This window comes from Thamnophis sirtalis, unplaced genomic scaffold, assembly GCF_051295495.1.
Source record: "Thamnophis sirtalis isolate CommonGarterSnake01/CBP01778 unplaced genomic scaffold, rThaSir2_p1.2 scaffold_5, whole genome shotgun sequence".
NCBI lineage: Eukaryota > Metazoa > Chordata > Lepidosauria > Squamata > Natricidae > Thamnophis > Thamnophis sirtalis.
In genome coordinates, this window is record NW_028261385.1 from 111724869 (window position 1) to 111744484 (window position 19616).

The 19616-nt window shown below is 42.2% G+C and overlaps 1 protein-coding gene across 4 annotated transcripts in view; it reads right to left on the reverse strand.

The window, feature by feature from the left end:
- Nucleotides 1-19616, reverse strand: part of HDAC4 (histone deacetylase 4) — a 278408-nt gene that overhangs the window by 38869 nt on the left and 219923 nt on the right. For all 4 annotated transcript variants that reach the window (XM_087716586.1, XM_087716585.1, XM_087716587.1 and 1 more), the window contains exons 20-23: nt 15373-15492; nt 6466-6563; nt 4063-4181; nt 2780-2913 (exon numbers count right to left, since the gene is read on the reverse strand). In XM_087716586.1, the coding sequence (XP_087572712.1) occupies nt 2780-2913; nt 4063-4181; nt 6466-6563; nt 15373-15492 (471 nt within the window). The remainder of the gene's footprint in view (nt 1-2779; nt 2914-4062; nt 4182-6465; nt 6564-15372; nt 15493-19616) is intronic.

Genomic DNA, 19616 nt, shown 5'->3' on the forward strand with positions numbered 1-19616 from the left:
GCAAAACTTTAGAACCCTTCTTCTTTGAAAACCATAAAAGAACATTTGTCTAAGACTTAAAATAAAAAATAGATATATTCTTCAAAATCTGTGACAGGCTAGAGTGGCAGATAGTACCAAATTCTTCTTGCTTTTTCTTTATATTTTTCCTTACTCTAAAAAATGGAGCAATACTCAGATGAAGAAAACTTGATAATTCAAAACATTTTGGCTGGACTTCAAAACATCTCAGAAGGACGTGAGACAAGAAATGGGACAGACTATGGGGTATCACAAAAAGAAATGATGGGGTTATAGCCCCAGAAATAAAAGAAGCGAATGAAAATACAGAAAACAAAGATAAGAACTCAGATGAACCCATAAATGGAGTAAACGTGAGTGAAGGTGGAAAGAAGGGAACCTGGAAAAGTGATTTTGATAATTTGGTGCTCCACCCCAAACTCCAAGATGAAGGAGAAAGAGAACAAACGAAAAAGATGGAGTTAATAAGACACATCTATTCAGAAACAAACCTGACAACCAATGTTAAGCTTACATTAATAACAACTCAAGGGCAACAAAACCACATGAGAGATCATTTAATATTCAAAGTGCGGAGAGAAGTCTTAAACCTTGGAAAGGTTCTAGACAGAGAATTGACACAACAACTGGTGAGAGATGAAGAACCATTTTGTTACTGGAAAGATACTGGTTAATAATGCCAATTGATGGAAAAAAGCTAGTTAATTTTTGATGATTATTAAGTAGAGATTTTAGTACCTTATAGACTGTTTTAGATTACCATTGAATGTTTATCCATTAACATAAATTTACTATGATACTAATAGAGAAATAATAACCCTAGTTAGGATAAATAACCAGGCCATAGAAATGCTAATGTACATTCTGGGTGATTGTCAAGTAGAAATGTTAATATCTCTTAGATTGTCTTAGCTGTCTAATGTTTATTTTTTTAGCATGTAATTAACTAATTTGGGATTGTGGGAAAAGTCCTATAAATCTTATTAATAAATCATTGTTTAAATATGGTTATAAAGTTATAATATTGTGTGGGCCTGGAGAGGAGAGGTGAGATAATCAGTAAATAACCCTTAGTTAACTACAATAATAACAATGAAATGTTAATGGACAATATTTAATGATACATACAGGTGTGTTACGGGGAGGGGGGGAAGAAATGCTTAGATATCTTACTTAATCGAATTAATTTTAGAATATGTTATAAAGGTACAATGGTATTGGAGATCTATTGAAATTGCAAATGAATGCCAGTAGGTGGTTGTGTCTTCTAATATAAATGATGATGATTTTTTTCTTGTTTTTTTTTGTTTAACTATAACAATAAAAAAAATTCTCAAAAAAACAACAACAAACAAACAAAACTGCAGAAGCTGCAGCCACACTCAACTGCTTGCTTCAATTGCAGTCAGGAGGGGCATCAGATGGCAGAGTGCAAGACCAGGAGACTGGTCATCTCCAGTCCCCCTAGGAATGCCACTAAACTGTCTTAGTGGATCCGAGAAACAACGTTGAAGGGGGTAGAGATCACCAAGTTCTCCCCGTCTCCCAAAATTAGCAAAGAAACTCCGATCCCGCCAACCAATGGCCAGGGACTGAGCAACGATGACCACTTGGTAAGTGGCCCAATTATGCCAGTAACGGTCCCCATAGAATCCCCATAGAGTTAATTATCCAATTGGCAGGCCAATTGGAAAGCCAATCTATCACTACACTAGTTGCCTGGTTAACCCAGTCCTAGTAGAAATGTTGAGAAAACGATCAAAACAGTTGAAGGCCCAGTGGAGTTCTGCTAGCTAGATGGATCTATGGCAAGCTGTCTAAGCTTCTTTTCCGCCTCTTTCTCCCCAATGTTTTCTTTTGTATACTTTTGTATTTTGTATCTTATTTTATCTTATAACCCAATACAAATGTTAAACTATATAAAAAATAAAAGTTTGCACCCAAACCTGTCCTAAAATACCCAGATCTGACCGTCCCATTTGTCATCTAGGCAGATGCTAGTGATGTGGCAGTGGGGGCTGTACTCTTACAGCGGAACGAGCAAGGGAATTTGCAGCTGTGCACCTACACCTCTCTAGATAACTGTCAGAGATGGAGTGTAGATGGGCAGTTTGGGAGGAGGAAGATTACACTGTGGGCTGGGAGCTCTTAACATGGAGGCACTTCCTTGAAGGGAGCAAGGTGCCGTTTGAGGTATGGACCGAATATTCTCTTATTCATTTCCCAAACAGCAAAATCTGGAAGACTGGTTTCTCTTGCCTTATTTGTTAAGATTTAAGTGGCTATGAATATCAAAAATACCTCTTTTGGCCAAAAATACAACCAATAGTTGTATCCAGTAGTGATATTTCCTATTTTTTCTCTGGCACTTCCTAAATGAAGCATTTGGGACCCATAATGTTTCTCACAGTATGGGAGAACTGAAGCAGTAGAAAACAGGATGAAAGAAGGAATGCTAAACGGAAAAAAGTAAAGTGGGAATAAACCCACAGAATCTGTCAGGTTCTGAAAAAAAATGCCAATTTACTCCTAGTATGGTGAAGGAAAATGAACTAAGGGAAAAACTGGAATTGGATCTATTTAGGAACTACTTTCCAAAGAGAGCTCTCACCACAATGATTTGCTTTGGAACTGTGATTTGGTGCAAAATTCTTGTAATTTCAAAGAGACCATAATGAAGAAATATATCTACATCATGATATATTTAAAAATAAACTGTCAATTAATGAGAAAACATAAATTGCATTTTTACTTCTACCTCATTTCCTAGCAAAGCAGAAACACATGCTTCAGATGCATCACAAATGGCTGTTAGGTCATGACCTCCTTCAAGAGCCAGAATGATTCGTCCTCCAGCCAGCCCCATAAGCTGTTTGGTGAGATACCCAAAGCCTGAGAAAAAGGAAAAAAGAATAAGCTGCAGAACAGGGATGGGTTCTGGCAGTTTTACTGCCGGTTCGCTTGTGAGCATATTTCAATTAAAACTGTTCTGCAAATGCGGAGAACTTAAAAACAAGATGGTGGTGCCAATGGTGCCAACTGGAGAACCAGTTCGGGGGTGTGGCACATCTGGGTTGCTGCTGGTTCCAGTGACCCATACCACCATACCACTACCAGTTCAGCCGAATCAGTCCGAACCGGTAGGAACCCACCTTTGGTGCAGAATAAGAATAAGCACAAAAAATAATTCATCTGAAAAATCAGAAATATTTCAAATCATTGTCTCCATTTTCAAACCTATTCCCATGATGATAATATACATAGTCTGCTTCAAATTGACTAGAATTAATTTGAACTTTAATGCAGATGTAATCAATTCATTTTTTGAGTCTATATGAAAATCAGAGTGCTCCCATATATTAAAAAACATTTTTAAAAAAGATGTGCTTTGTTTACAGCCCAGAATTTTTAGACTTGGATATATAAAGGAAATATATCACAAAATGAATGCACTAAAATAATGCATATTTGGAAATATTATAATACTGAAATTCTGTAAGTATGTAGCCTGAGATATTTAATAAATTTGTGGCATGCATGATAAAATAAACTTTTATTAGTTAATCCAATGTGCCAATCCTGTCCTATCTCTGACTCTTTAATCTGTGGATAGGAAAAACTTCCCACAGAAATCACATTTTTCTCTCCCTCCCTTCACAGAGTGGTCTGGTGATTCATTGTTTTCAATGTGTATTTCTCCACTGTATGTCTACTTATTCTCTTATAATCCCTCCCTCTCCAAGAATGTAAATACAAACTTTGAAAGAATTATCCTAGAGCTGAGATGAGCATTCCAAAGAGTGGGGGAGTGGGGAAATGTCACAGTCACAGCCCCAGTTACCAACCACTTCACTTAACAAAAGAGCTGGTGGTCCCAATTATGATTGCAAAATAAGTACTAACAGAGTACCATTTCTGATACCACTCAAATTCCATAAAGAGTGAGATGAGAACAGTGATTGCTAAATTTGAAGCCGAAAGGTCCTAATTGTAAATACAGAAACAAATGTATGTGAAATTTAACAACCTTAAATAACTTACATTTTGCCGATAGATTATATCCCCCAAGAGGTGCAGGATGACCTTCTACTGCATCAAACCCTGATGACACCAGTACAACATCTGGAGCAAATTCATGAGCAATAGGCATTACTATTGTTCTGCATCATGAATAGCCAATCCCCAAAAGAAAGAAAAAGGCAGAAAACAGATTACTATACCTCACCAAGATTCTGAACTTTTCGGTTTTCTTCTTCACTGGCATTTTTAACACAAATAAAAAATAAAGAAAGAATGAGAAAAGAACTAAAGAAGATGCTAAAGCTACAAACGAACACTGTAGCTTATACTGTAAAGCAGAAGTTCTGAGGTTTACCATTTTCCTTCATAATTATAGAAAAAATGTACATTGATCTACAAATTTATGAATAGTTGCACAGAAAAGAATGAATTATTCATTGTACATGTGAAATTCTATGGATCATATATAACGCTAACCAGATACAACTACATTTGCTTAGTCCTGACTGAAATGATTGGCACTTAAGAAATTAAACTGTACAGCTGTGTCAATCATTTCATAATATTAATATTAAGTTTAAAATGCATGCTTCATCTGCATATATCTAATTAGGATGCATGGTTAATAAATGAAATTATGCACTGAGAGTACAGAGCTGAAAGGATTAATGGTGAATTCAAGGATATGGAGCACTGTTGTCAGTTCTGTGATGGACAAAGTACACAGTACTCTATAGTTCCTGTTGGTTGCATTTAGTATTGTTTTGGAAGTACTCTGGCTGCAACCAACTACAGTAAAAAAAACTCCCCTAGGCTTTGTGGTGGATTTTTATTCTTAATATTACACTATTAGTATTAGTATTACACTATTTTGGACAAAAAATATTTAGGAATAGTTGTCTAGCTTAATTCAAATGTTTTGCTTTGGAATATAATAAATGTTGTGAGAAAGAGAACAAATATACTAGTTTTTATTCCTCACTGTGTGATTAAAGTGCAGTTCGAGTCTCACTGGCTCAAGGTTGACTCAGCCTTCCATCCTTTTGAGGTCAGTAAAGTGAGAACTCAAAATGAGAACTCAAATTGTTGGGGGCAATATGCTGACTCTGTAAACCTCTTAGAGAGCACTATGAAGTGGTATTGCTATTGCACCTTGTTTCCTGGGTTCAATCAAATAAATACATTTCTATAATGGAGAGACCTCTAATCAATGTACATTTGAACCTTTACTTATGATTGGTAGTTTAATAACTGTTCAAAGTTACATTGTGTTATCTTCCAGCTCTTGTAAAATGTAATGCTACCCCCCCAGTCATATGATCATGATTTGGGTTCTTGGCATGCAATTATCATTTGCAATCTCCTTTGCTGGTTTCCCCAGAAAATCAATGTAGATAGTTTGCAAGCCACCTGCTGAGAGGACTCCCTTTTGTCTACAAGGGCTGACTACAGAGGGGTGCTGAAAATCCAAGTTCCTTTCCTGCAGCTTTGTGCACAGGGGGAGGTGAACTTGGCAGGCAGCTCTTTCACTCTGTTTCTTTAACTATCTCCCAGAGATTATTAGGGGTGCTGGGATTGTGGTCATTGAGTGAAGATATCAAGTGATTGCCTTGTTTAGTGATAGCTTTGTTCAGTGCCTGAGATTCTAATCTACTTGTAGTTGTAAGTTGAGGACTACCTATATGTGTCCCATAACATTTAGAATTGAGGAGATATAGAGGATATATGCACAATAGTCGGACATTTTTGAAATGAGGGATTTTGAACTCTTAACATAAAACAAACTGCCTATCTCATAATATTAAGGGTAGGGTTTTTTTGGAAAATAAGTCTCTGTGTGAAAAACATCTGTATTGTGTTATCTATCTGACTCATGCAGCTTTTTATTTAGAATTACTGCTAATTTTTTTAAATTATGGCATATTTTAGGCCAGTGTTTTTTAAAAGTGTGATCCCAAAACTCCTGGAGGGTGCCTCAGGGAATTCTCAAGAGGCCTTGACATTTTCCCTTGGAATTTATCTAAAATGGATTTTAGGATAATTTTACAGTTGTTCCAGCAATTATTTTCCTTAATCTAATTCTATAAATAAAGGCTGTGCCAGTGCCTTGACTTTATTAAAATGAGACTTACTCATCAAAAATTAGAAACGAAATGCCATATAAGAAATATAAGTTGAAAAGAACCACTATTAACATAAATAGCATGAAAAATATCACATGAGAAATATATCATAAACAAAAGTTATACAGAGATAAATTTCATACATTAAAACTTGCATTGCCTTTATGTAACATATTTCTTTTTTTAATAAGCATAAAGCTTATGCTTAGCATGTGTACAAATTTGAATATTGTGGTTTGTTAACATACAGATATTCCTAGTGACCCACCAAGCTAAGAAAAATTTGAAAATTAAGAATTACCTGAAAGCAGTCAAGTATTCTGGGTCTCCTATTGGTGGATTAAGGCCACCAGTAAATGCTATATTTACGTTAAAACCAACACCCAATCCTATGCCAACCTAAGAAATAGAAAATGAAGAGAAAGAATGAAACAGGTTATGTATTTAGGAAATATCTATAAGATTATTTCTTTAATAGCACTTCAAATCATTTAATAGCTCTTATACAATGTAATATGAGAAAATACAAACCAATGGAGAAACTTTGAATGCCCCTCCTTCACTATTATGATAGTGTGATTGGAAATGTAAAGGTATAAACAATCTTAACTTTTAAATACATTCATGACACTATCTGTTGTGTAAGCCTGCTGAGTTCCTAGTCACTGCCTTGAATTGGGCTTTGAACAGGATTGCTCCTTGCAATCCTATTCAAATCTCCACCAAGAGATCCACACCTTCCAACCAGGAAATACCTTCCCTTCCCTACTCGTTTGCAAATCTGAGAGTGCAAGACAAGACTGTTGCAACATCCCCATGGTCACGTGATCAAAATTCAGATGCTTGGCAACTAGTTCATATTTATGATAGTTGCAGTGTCCTGAGGTAATATGATCACCTTTTATACCTTCTGACAAGCAAGAATGGTGAAACACACTTAACAACCATGTTACTAGTTACAGTGATTCACTTAACAACTGTGACAAGCAAGGTCATTAAATATATACTTTATTTGTCATTGTACATTTACACAACTGTACATTTACACAAATGGAACAAAACTCACTTAACAAATGTCTTGCTTTGCAAGAAAACTTTTGGGCTCAATTGTGGTCGTAAATTGAACACTATCTATTTCGTCCAGTATATCATTTTTCTTTCTTTGTGGTATTTTTCTTTTTTTCTTTATTATCTTGTTTTTCCATCTTGAACTCTTTTTTCCTCTAGGATTTCCATTCATTGAATCTTTCCTAATCTCTTAGTTTGATGAAGTCAGCTCCTCTAAAGTCTAGAACACCAGTCTAACTTTCTTTCTTTCCCCATGGAGATCCGCACCCTCACCACGATCCAGACCTTCCGCGCAGCCCTCAAGATCTGGCTCTCCCAGCAGGCCTGGGAATAGGTTTCCAATCACCCGCCCGAGTGTTTGATTGCTGAATGAAAGTTGTGTTTTATTATTTTTCTTTTGTTCACAAATTGTTTTGTTTTGACCTTGCACTTCCCCTCCCCTGTGGTTGTAAGCCGCCCTGAGTCCCCTCAGGGAAAAGGGCGGCATATAAATCCCAATAAACCTCTAAACCTCTAACTTTCTTTAGTTACCTGTGCCTGCATGTCATAGTCACTCTCCCCCAAATTCCTACAATTTCCACTCCCTCAGCCATTTCATCCCTATTATTAAGTTCAGTGTAGCTGACCTTCTAGTTCAGGGGTCCCCAACCCCTGGGCTGTGGCCCATGACTTCTCTCTCACAATGCATGGATGCTGTTAAGCCTGAGATGAAAGAATGGCTCTTTGGTCCATGAAGAATTGCCAACTTTATCTTGAATGAAGTTGCCCTGCCACAGATGGACACAGTGCATAAGCTAAGGTTCTCCTAGATTTGCTCAAGGTGTAAATTGCAGTCATGACCAGAAGGGCCACAGCACAACTGTGGATTGTGTGTCAATTATGTCTTTTCCTGGACCAAAAACAGTGGTGAAATTCATTTTCCGGTAGGTTCTGTGGGTGTGGCTTGGTGGGCAAGGCATGGACTGCAAAATCCCCATTCCCTCCCCACTTCTGGGGGAAGGACATTGCAAAATCTCCATTCCCACCCCATTCTGGGGGCCAGCCAGGGGAGATATTTGCCAGTTCTCCAAACTACTCAAAATTTCCACTACCGGTTCTCCAGAACATGTCAGAACCTGCTGAAGTTCACTCCTGACCAACATGCCCTGTTCATAGTCACCCATGCCCTAGTCATCTCCTGTTTTGACTATTGCAATGTGCTCTACATGGGACTGCACCTGAAAAGTATCCAAAAAGTTCAGTTTATAAACTTTTCCCCCAGTTTCTTGCTAGGGAGTTTTAACCTCAAATATTTTGTGGAGAGGTCAACCTTCACTCCCACCCAGAATAGCCATTGCAGAGCTCGGTGCTCGGTGTTTATCTGCCTGTTTCTTATAGGTTTGTGTCCCTTTAGTCTGTGCTTTTTTGACATTCTCCCAGGTTGTTTTTAGCATTGACATCCAGTCAGTCAAGATGACTGAGGAGAGGGGGGGAGAGTCCCTTGGATACTCAGGCATTGGGATGAAGTCAATGCTGCTCACTACTTTGAATGGTGTTAGTTCTGTGCCACTGTAAACGGGATTATTGTACATGACTTCAGCAAAAGACAGAAGGTCTGCCCAAATGGACTGCTGATAGTTCACGTAGTACCTCAGGTACATGTTGTTCAGTCTCTCTGCCCCCACCCCCATTGGTGCTTGGGTGAAAATCCGAGCTAAGGCCCTGGGATGACTCAATGGAATGCAGGAACTCCCTCCAGAACTTAGCCATGAACTGGACTCTCAGTCTGAGATAATTCTTCGAGGTACTCCATGCAGGCAGTAGATGTGCTTCAGGAACAGTTTGGCCAGCTGGTGAGCTGAGGGTAGTTCGCTGCAGGGTATGAAGTGGGCCTGTTTGGAGAACAGGTCTATTACAGTCCAAATCACTCTGTTTCCCCCACTTTTTGGCAACTCTACTATAAAGTTCATTGCGATATCCTCCCATGGCCTGGTTGGCTCTGCTATTGGTTGCAGCAGTCCGAGGAGTTTTCTCGGTTGTCTCTTCATTGTGGTGCAGATGGTGTAACTTTTCAGGTAACTGTCCACGTCTTTCTTTATGCCGGGGCCACCAGATCTGCCTCCAGGCTAAGTGTAAAGTCTTTAGGAACCCAAAGTGGCCTCCCGGTTTGGCATCATGGCTCCTCTGGAGAATTAGGGTGTGTAGGGATTTTGGGACGTAGAGTTCCATCCCCTTCCATATGAGGTCATCTCTTTTTGTCAAAATGTGTTGGTTGTTTCAGAACCAGCAGTCTGCTAGGAGTTCGGTTTTGAGTTTCGTGGTTATTGGTTGGTCTTGCTAGTCATGGCTTTGTCATCTGATGGTCACTTGGTCAGCTATTTGAATAGAGGGAATGATGGCATCCAGCACCTACTCCCGTTCACATTTGCATTGGGGCATGCAGGAGAGGACGTCAGCTAAAAGGTTCCTCCCCCCTGGAATGTGCTTTAATACGAAGTCGAAATGATTAAAGTATTGAGCCCATCAGCTTGTTTGGATAGTTTCCATGGGGCCCTGAGAGCCTTCAGATTTTTGTGGTAAGTCCAGACTTTGAATGGTTTCTGGCCCCCTTCCAACAAGCGTCGCCAGGTTAGCAGTGCCCATCTCACCACGAAAGCCTCATTTTCCCATTCGGCCCATTGTCTCTCTGTGTCAGTGAGATTGCGGGAGGTGTAGGGCATGGTTGTAAGTTTCCTTGGTTGTTTCTTTGGAGTAGCACTGCTCCCACTGCCATATCGCTGGCGTCTGCTTGGATCATGAAGGGTTGTTCGGGGTCAGGATGCTTCAGCACCAGTTTCTTTGCAAACATTTCTTTCAGTGTTTTAAATGCCTTTTGGCAGGTTAGGTCCCACTGTAGAGGTTGTCCCTGGCAAGGTTTTGTTCTTGGGCTCCCTGTCTTTAGGAGGTCTATTATGGGTTTGGCAATCTTCATGAAGGAGGGGATGAATTGTCTATTGAAGTTTGCAAACCCTAGGAAGCTTTGTAGCTGTTTGCAGGTGCAAGGGGGTTGCCAATGTTCCCTCTAAATTTTTTTCAGTGTGAGGAGAAAAGTATAGTGTTTGAGCGGCACATTTTCATGCCTGAGCACCTGAATTTTTTTCACAAATGTCACCTAAGACAACAACGAAATCAGTATTATTTGAAACTCAGTTATGTTTATTCAAGGTACCCACTTAATTAAAAGTGTTATATAATATCAGTATCACTTAACAATGCTCCTACTCAGCAACCAAAATGTTGGCTCAGAAACTCTGGCATTTGAAGCATGTAAGTCTTAAAGCTGTCAAGTTACAAGATCCTTGCACCCTTAACCCTTTAGGGAAAAAACCCCAGGGGTCTTCAAACTTGACAGCTTTAAGACTTGTGGACTTCAACTCCCAAAATTCCTCCTCCAGTCATGTTGCTCTTTCGCCTCAGCGCCACTCTGGCTACCACCGTCCGTACCTGGCAGCTGCGGTGATGTCATCAGCCTGGATCTGCTCTATCTTCAGTTTTTTCACCAGGGGCAGGGCCGCTGCTGAAGATGCCGATGAGCCCCCGCCGTCACCAGAATAACTGCTTCCGCCTCCTCCTCCTCCTCCAACAGCACCACCGCATTTGCCACATGGTGTTGCAGCTGAGGTGAAGCTGCCAAAGCTCCTGCTGGCGCCCCTGCCCATGGCAGTGGTGGTGCCTCCCCCTCCACTCAGAGCACCTGAGCTGGGCACTGCGTTACCCCAGCCGCCTCTGCCATGCTTTTGAGAAGCCATGAGGCCTTTTTTTTCCTGCTCCTGCCCCCTCTGCCGCCTTCCTACTTGCTCCTGCAATGGCACCACCATCAGGTTTCTCATCACCACCTCACCTTTGCCAGTGCTCCGGCGTCCTTTTCCCCTCTGGTGGTCGGTCTGCACCTGCTGTCCAGCTCCTGCCCCGCAGGAAAGAAAGGCATCATAGCTCCTCAAAAGCATGGAGGAGGAGGAGGGGGCAGGGGTAACACGGGGCCCAGCTCAGGTGCTCTGAGCGGAGGGGGAAGTGCCACTGCCATGGGCAGGGGCGCCGGCAGGAGCTTTGACGGCTTCACCTCAGCCGCAGTGCCGGGCGGCAAATCTGGCAGTGCTGTTGGAGGAGGAGGAGGCAGCAGCAGTTATTCCGGTGGCGGCGGGGGCTTTGGGGCTTCACTTCAGCCGCAGCACCGGGTACAAGTGGCTAGGACGGCCATCCACCAAGGACCACCCCGGGCTTGCTTTGCTGAACACAGGGCGACTGATGATAGTTTGAGCCTGCGCAGCTGGATCAGTTACCCTGTGCTCATCAAAACAAGTCTGGGGAGGTCCATTGTGGGCGGCCAGTTCTAGTCGCCTGCAATGGACTTCCCCGCTCTTGCTTTGCTGAACATAGGGCGACTGACGGTAGTTTGAGCAGTGCAGCCGGCGCCTAGGAGGTCCTAGGAGACTGGCCGTGCCACGTAAGCTCCTGCTACCGTCCCCACCGTGCTAACCCTAACCAGGACAGAAAATTTGAGGCCCCTCAGCTTCCGGAGCCTGTGACATTAGAAATCACTGCGCGGCAGTTGGAAACTGCCGCGCTGTGTTTTCTTGCCACGTGCATGGCCGTGCAGCCGCACACCTTAGAAGGGACCTTGAGGGTTGCCAGCCCAAGACAGCCTGAACTTTAGCTGGGTCCATCTCTATTCCCTCATTGTACACTCGGTAACCGAGGTAGTCTAGCCGTGCACAGTGAAATTCACATTTTGATAGCTTGACGTACAGGTTGGCTGCCAGACATTTTTCCAGTACCTGTTGGACCAGGGGTATGTGGTTGTTCATGGTCTTTGGGTAGATGAGGATGTCACCCAGGTAGACGAGGACCTCCTTGTTAGAAGGGGCTCATGCAACACCTCTTTTATTAACTGCATGAACACTGCTGGGGCTCCCTGAAAGGCATCACTTTGAATTGGAAGCTCCCTAGGGGCAGTTGAACATTGTTTTCCATTCATCTCCTTCCCTAGTCCATACTCGGTAGTATGCTTCTCTGAAGTCTAGTTTGATGAAGACTTTTCCCTTGGTCAGGTGAGATAGCATGTCCTTCATGAGGGAGAGGGGTATATGTTGTGTATGCACATGGCATTGATTCCTCTAATAGTCTCATAGTTCCATCTTTTTGTTCTTTGAAGAGGAATGGTGCTGTGACCCGTGGCTTGGCTGCCTCAATGAACCAATACATCTATGTATTTGCACATTTCTTGCATTTCCTAGGGTGTCATGGTGTACAATTTGGGCTTGGGTAGTTTTGCCCCAGGGATGATTTCGATGGTGCAGTCTGCCTCATGGTGGTGGTGGTGGGGCAGAATGTTGTACTCGGTCTTGCTGAATACTTCTGTGAGGTCGTGATATTCCCCTGGAATCTATTCGGTCTCTGGGGTTTTGTTCTGGTGGGTTCTTTTGGGGGGGGGGGTTCCCTGCTTGTCTGCTTGCTGGTGTGGGAGGGGTTTGGGCCCCCTTTTCTATCCTAAGTCTGCAGGTACCTCCTTGCCATCAGATGGTCAGTCCCCACCTGTCTAGCCAGGAGAGTCTCAGTATGACTGCATCTGTAATTTTGGGGGCTATAACAACTTGAATTACTTCCCAGTGATCTGCTAGCTCTAGTCTCACTGGTTCAGTCAGGTGGGTGGCCTGACCCGTTGACCTGTTCGGACTGGATTGGGTGGGCCAGTCTTTTTGCTCTGAACCCCAGTTTCAAGTTGATCAATCATCTAGTGCAGCCTATTAAGGCTTGAAAATCCTCCTGGCTTCCTGTTTTTGGCATATTGGAAAAATGAAAGGATTAACTGGTCATATCACCATTGGATTGTTTTCGCCCTCGTCAAAACTATCATAGGATTCTGGCAACTGGTCATTGTTGCCTGCGGTCCCCCCCCCCTTTGTCTGGGTGGGGAGGGACCTCTGCAGCCTGGAGGTCCTTCCGATATGCATTGGTATGTTGTTTGTGGCCCCGTTCCAGTCATGACCTGTGTGGTGGCTCTAGCCTTGGCATTGGGATTGAAGTCATGGATGTACAGTAGATGCCATGTCCCCCCCCCCCTGCATCTGTAGAATTTCAGTGGACTTTGAGAGGAGCTGGTTTCAGGACCCAGTGTATTGCTGTGGGTCGCTGTCAGCCGGGCAGGCTCAGGTCGGGTTGACCTCTCTCTTTTCTGTCCAGTGGTTTTCTCATGTCGTTAGCGCCGTAGACTTTTATTGCTACTTAGAACCACTCAGAAAGTCGGTTTGGATGTCATGATAATCAGTTACCTGGGCAATCTGCTTGTCCAGGCTTGTTCCTTTTTTTTTGAAAAGATTTTTTTTTTATTTTTGGTTAAGCAGACAAACACAACACACACAAAACATCATCTTTCATTACATATTGTAGAAGTGTGTCGATTGGTTACAAATAACTTTTGTGCATCTCTTCCACAGTCATTACTTATAGTTCATATCACATTGTATATTTTAAATCAAAAATCTTTATATATCTTACTATCAATATCCCAAAATTCTCATTTGACTATAATTGTTTTCACGTCCTTTTGCATAAAAGTCCAAAATTAAAAACATAACCACATAATGACATTTCATTAATTATTTCTAATATCATCCAATAACATTACCCCTTTATAACATGTTCTAAGTAAGAATTAATTATGTTTGATAACGAAATTTCTAATCCTCTTTTCCAAATTGCTGTTTACTATTTGTATCCCAATTCCTTTTATTGAGCCAGTACATATATATTGTTAACTATATCCCTTGTCATTTCATTGTTATTATAATTGTTATTTATTAATAGAAATTCATTCGCTAATTATATCAGGTTTTCTCTCATCAAACCAACTCATGTGTGTACCTTGTTATCATTATCAATTATTTATTTAATATATCACTCTAAAATATTACTAAATTACTAATCACTAGCCATATTGTAGAAGTGTGTCGATTGGTTACAAATAACTTTCATGCATCTCTTCCATAGTGATTACTTATAATTCAAATCACATTATATATTTTAAATCAAAAATCTTTATATATCTTACTATCAACACGCCACGCTTCTCATTTGACTGAGGTTGTTTTAACATCCTTTTGCATGAAATAGTCCAAAATTAAAAATGCAACCACATAGTAGCATTTCATTAATTATTTCTAATATCATCCAATAACATTACCCCTGTGTAGCATGTTCTAAGTAAAAATTAATTATGTTTGATAACAAGATTTCTAATCCTTTTTTCCAAATCGCTGTTTACAATTTATAGCCCAATTCCTTTTATTAAACCAGTACATATATATATTGTTAACTATATCCCTTGTCATTTCATTGTTATTGTTATAGTTATTATTTATTAACAGAAATCCATTTGCTAATTATATCAATTTCCTCTCATCAAACCAACACATGTATGTACCTTATTATCCTTAACAATTATTTATTTAACATAGCACTCTAGAGATTACTGAATTACTAATTACTAAAATTAACTAATTTTTTATTATCAACTTTCATATATCAGCCTGTATCCTTCCAATAATAATACAGTCTTATTTCTTTTGTCATTTGTGGAATTGATCTTCTATTTATTTCCTTAATAAATCACAAATAATCACTACATCTATCACTATTGTTGTTTCTTGGTCCTTGTCTACTACTACAATGTCTCGTTGATTGGATAGTACCTGCCTGTCCAGCTGGATCTGGACACCTGACAGGATCTTAGTCCTATTATTCTCCACAATGTTCTGTAGAATTTCTCATCTGGATCTGGAACAGTCTAACCCATACTCTGTGCAGATGTTCCTGTACATTATGCCAGGTATGTGGCTGTGTTGTTCAGTACATGCTTTTCCTGATGTACCTTACTTCCTACCACTATGTGTTGGACTGTCTCCGAGTCCAACACATAGTGGACTGCATAGTCTGTACCTTGCAGACCTCTCTCTCTTTCTCATATATACAGTGAACAGGTAGTCCCTGACTTACAACAGTTCATTTAGTGACTGTTCAAAGTTACAACAGCACTGAAAAAATGAGCATTTTAATCACTTAATTTCAAAGTTATAGGAATGTATTATAAAAAGAAACTGAAAAGACATATTTATCATATTATTACCTCATCAGGGGCTCCACTGCCTGGGAAGAAGTTTCCATCATCATAGCGATGTAGTGAAATATAAAGGACATTGGGATCACTGTAGAAAGCTTGCTGCGTACCATTTCCATGATGTACATCCTTAAATGACAGGCATTGCAATACATCAGAAGTATTACTTATAAGTGGCTCTGTATATTAAAACCTCTTAAGATGGATCAATTATGGAAGTATGGAAATAAACCAACATGGTATGCTTTGGATTGCATCTCAGAATATGTTGTGATTTTAAATCAATTATGCTTTTCTCCACAGCAAAGATAGAGTTTTAAAATTGTCATATATTGATGCACTAGTTGCATACCATAAACTGTAATGTACATTTTGGAGTTGAGTATCTCATATGAGTAAAGCTCATAATATTGTGTTTGTTTAGAACATTTATTGGCTGCCCATCTTACCTTAGGATAACTGTGGGAGGCTTGCAATCTTAAAACCAAAAACTGTACAAAGACAAAAGCCTAAACACACAGACAAATAGAGTGGCCCAATTAAAACATAGGGAGGATGGGAGCAGAATAGGATCTGTTGTTAATCGATCAACCACCTCCACTCTGATGTTCTCCCATTGGAACCCCAACAATTGAAGCCCCCATATCATTTGTCACCAAACCAATAGAGCAGTGATGGTGAACCTGTGGCTCCTGTGCCAAAAGCGGGGGGAATGCAGGGGGTCGTGTGCAGGTGTGCCACACCCATAATGCTATGTGTGCGAATCCCCCCCACTTTTGGCGCAGTTTGTTTACACTCCCCAGGCTCCAGACTCCCCACCCCCCCGGACGCCCTTCGGAGGCCTCAGGAGCTTCCCTGAAGCTTCCAGAGGATAAAAAACGGACCTACGGGGAATCCAGAAGTTCAGGAATGACGACTTCTGGTTTGTCCATAGGTTTGTCTGATTTTTGACCTCCAGAGCCTTTCAGGAGGCTTCCCTGAAGGCCCCTGAAGACTCCGGAGGGCAAAAAACAGCCCTACAGACAAACCGGAAGTCTGTTCGTGAATTTCTAGTTTGCCTATAGGGCCGGTTTTTCACAAAATGGCCTCAAAAGAAGGCCGAAGTCAGCTGGCAAGTATTCACACGCGCGCTGGCCAGCTGACAGGGCAACGCCTTGCGTGCCATGACAAATGGCTCTGTGTGCCACCTGTGGCATGCATGCCATAGGTTCGCCATCATGGAGCAGAGTGTCAGCCTTGGCCCACCTGGTGGCCTGGGGCTTCCATTCTGGTGGGAGGTGGTGGCACTGGAGAATGGAGGATTGCGTCGCCGAACTACGCCCCTATACCTGCGGCTCTGGACTCCATCTTGTACACTGATGCTGCTGCTGCCTCCGCGGATGTCTTAATAATGAGAGGTGGAATGGGCACATGCGGACTGCACATGCTTCGGTGTTTGAGGTGACTGCGTGGAGGTGGAGTGCACGTGGCAAGGGCAGGGCAGTGGGAAGGTTTAAATGGTGACAGGAGCACTGGGTGGACAGCCCTGACTTCATTTCACAACATGGGGAACATGGTGGTCAGTAAAATGAAGAGGATAAACTTACTACAAACTAGAACTGAGTTTTGTGGTGTTTTCTTTCCTTGCAAACTACCGGAACCTGACAGGAAGTGTCAAGAAAACCTCAGAAAAATTGCATGGGATGCAATGATAATCTGTGACATTAGGCAACATATATACCAAGACCCTGGATGAACATATCAGCCTGTTCAGTTTGCGTCAGGTCCTTAGCAAACTATTAGCTGTGGATCAAATTATCCAAGTGTGAGTTTCACAAGTCAAAGCTGGATAATCTGGGATTCTGCATCTCCCAGGTGGGAGTGGAGATGGAGCCCACAAAGGTGAAAGTAGTGTTGAACTGGCAGACTCCGAAATCACGCAAACAATTGCAAAGTTTTCTGGGGTTCTCTAATTTTTATCACCAGTTCATCCCATTCTTCACCCACATGGCTCTCCCACTAATGGATCTCTTAAGGACTAAATATCTAAAAGGGAAGCCATGCCCAGGTAATCCTGTGCCATGGACTTTACCTTGTCAACAAGCCTTTGAACAATTGAAAATGTTATTTGCAGGGAACCAGTATTGAAACATCCAGATCCTACCAAACCATTTGTAGCACATGGACACTAGTGATGTGGCAGTGGCCGTTGTTCTTTTGCAAACCAAAGGGGGGGGGCTACAACCATGTGTCTACACATCCCGCAAGCTGAATGACACCAAATACAAATGGGCTATATGGGAAAAGGAGGCGTTTGCAGTCCAGTGGGCCTTGCTGACCTGGAGACACCTTCTGTAAGGGTGGGGTGGGGTTGGATGGACCATAAAAACTTGGAAGCCCTCCAAACCCCATGATGGCTGTCAGCCAAAGAAGTGCCGTGGGCACTTCAATTTCAGTCTGAAATTGAAATTCAGGCTGAAATTGAAATTCAGACACTTCAATTTCAGGCTGAAGTACATACCCGGTGAGAGGAACTTTTTAGCACATGCTCTGTCTCGGAAACCACAGTATGCTAGCAGGCAGGAGGAGATAGTTCAAGCCATGATACCAACCCTGCAACTCCAGGCACGATCAGCTAAAGAGGCACCATCCACAGGTCAACCGAAGGTGCAGATGGAAGACATACTCTGTTCCATCCAAGCCGCACTTCCGACCAATTAGTGGTTACAGGAGAACCGACCCACTCTCACACAACAGGAGGGCCTTGCCTGGAAGGGGTCCAAGATCTATGTACCCAGCACTCTCCAGCTCGAAGTGCTGCGACACTGCCATGACGCCTGGACAGCTGGGCATTTCAGATTTCTTTACACCTAATGAATCAGCAACTTTGGTGGCCGTGCATCAAAAAGGATATGGAGGACTGCGTGCATAGTTACATCATATGCATCATATGCGCCACCATGAAAAAACAATAAGGAAAACCTCCCAGACTCCTACAGTCAGTGGTGACTCCTGTCAGACCATGGGAGGACGTAGCCATGGATTTCATTGTAGATTTACTGAACAGCCAAGGCAATACAATGATATGGATAGTCATAGACCTCTTTTCCAAGCAAGCTCACTTTGTGGCTTGTCCCAGTCTCACGTCAGCCAGAAAGCTGTCAAAACTGTTTGCCACCCACATATATTGCCTTCATGGCATACCACAGAGGATTGTCTCCAACTGAGGGGTACAATTCACCGTTAAGTTCTGGCATACATTTTTAGCTATGGTGGGGTCCTCCCAAGGCCTCAGTTCAGCATTCCATCCCACTACAATGGAGCCACCAAAAGAACTAATGTAATGGTGGAGCAATAATTAAGCTGCTACATAAAGCACTAACATTTCGATTGGGCTGACTTACTCCCCTATGATGAAGAAGCATTTAATAATGCAGTCCACAATAGCACCGGGTTCACCCCCTTCCAGGTCGCTACTGGAGTAGATTTTGTTCCAATCCCTGAGTGTTCCCGGGAGGCCCCCAAGGAACTAGGGCTGCAAGAATGGGTGGCACAGATGATGATCGAGTATGATCAGTGGTCAGGGAGGCCTTACGGAAGTCTGAAACGGACTATAAACAACAGGAAAATGGAGTCCACAACCTCTCTTCCATATAGGCCAGCATGTCTACTTGTCTACAAAATACTTCAAGGGTCCCCTGCAAGAAGCTAGCACTTAAATTCATTGGACCATTCCCAATCATAAAGATCATTAACCCTGTCCACAGCTTCAGCTCCCCCGGTTACTGAGGAAGACCCACCCAATCTTCCACTGCAGCTTACTATGTCCAGTCTGGATGTACTATTTTTGAGGGGATCCTCCTCCACACCTCTCCTTGTCACTGTGGAGAGGGGTATAGCATTATGAAATAGATGATATATTGGACACCAGGTAGCGTAGACAATACCTTATCCTCTGGAAAGGATATCCGCTATTGGAATCGTCCTGGGTGCATAGCACAGAGGCATGGGCACCCGCCTAATTGCTAAATTCCACAGGAAGAACCCCACCAAGGGAGGGACATGCAGGATCCAGACAGCTTCTTACTTTGTTTTCTGGGTGCTGTCTCCATGGTAGGGGGGGGGCTGTATGTCAGCCCGGGCATGCCTGGCGACCAGGGGCTGCCATTCTGGCAGGGGATGGCGGTATGGGGGAATAGAGGACTGTGCGGCCAAGCTACACCCCTATACCTGTGGCTCTGGACTCCGTCTTGTACATCGACACCGCTGCTGCC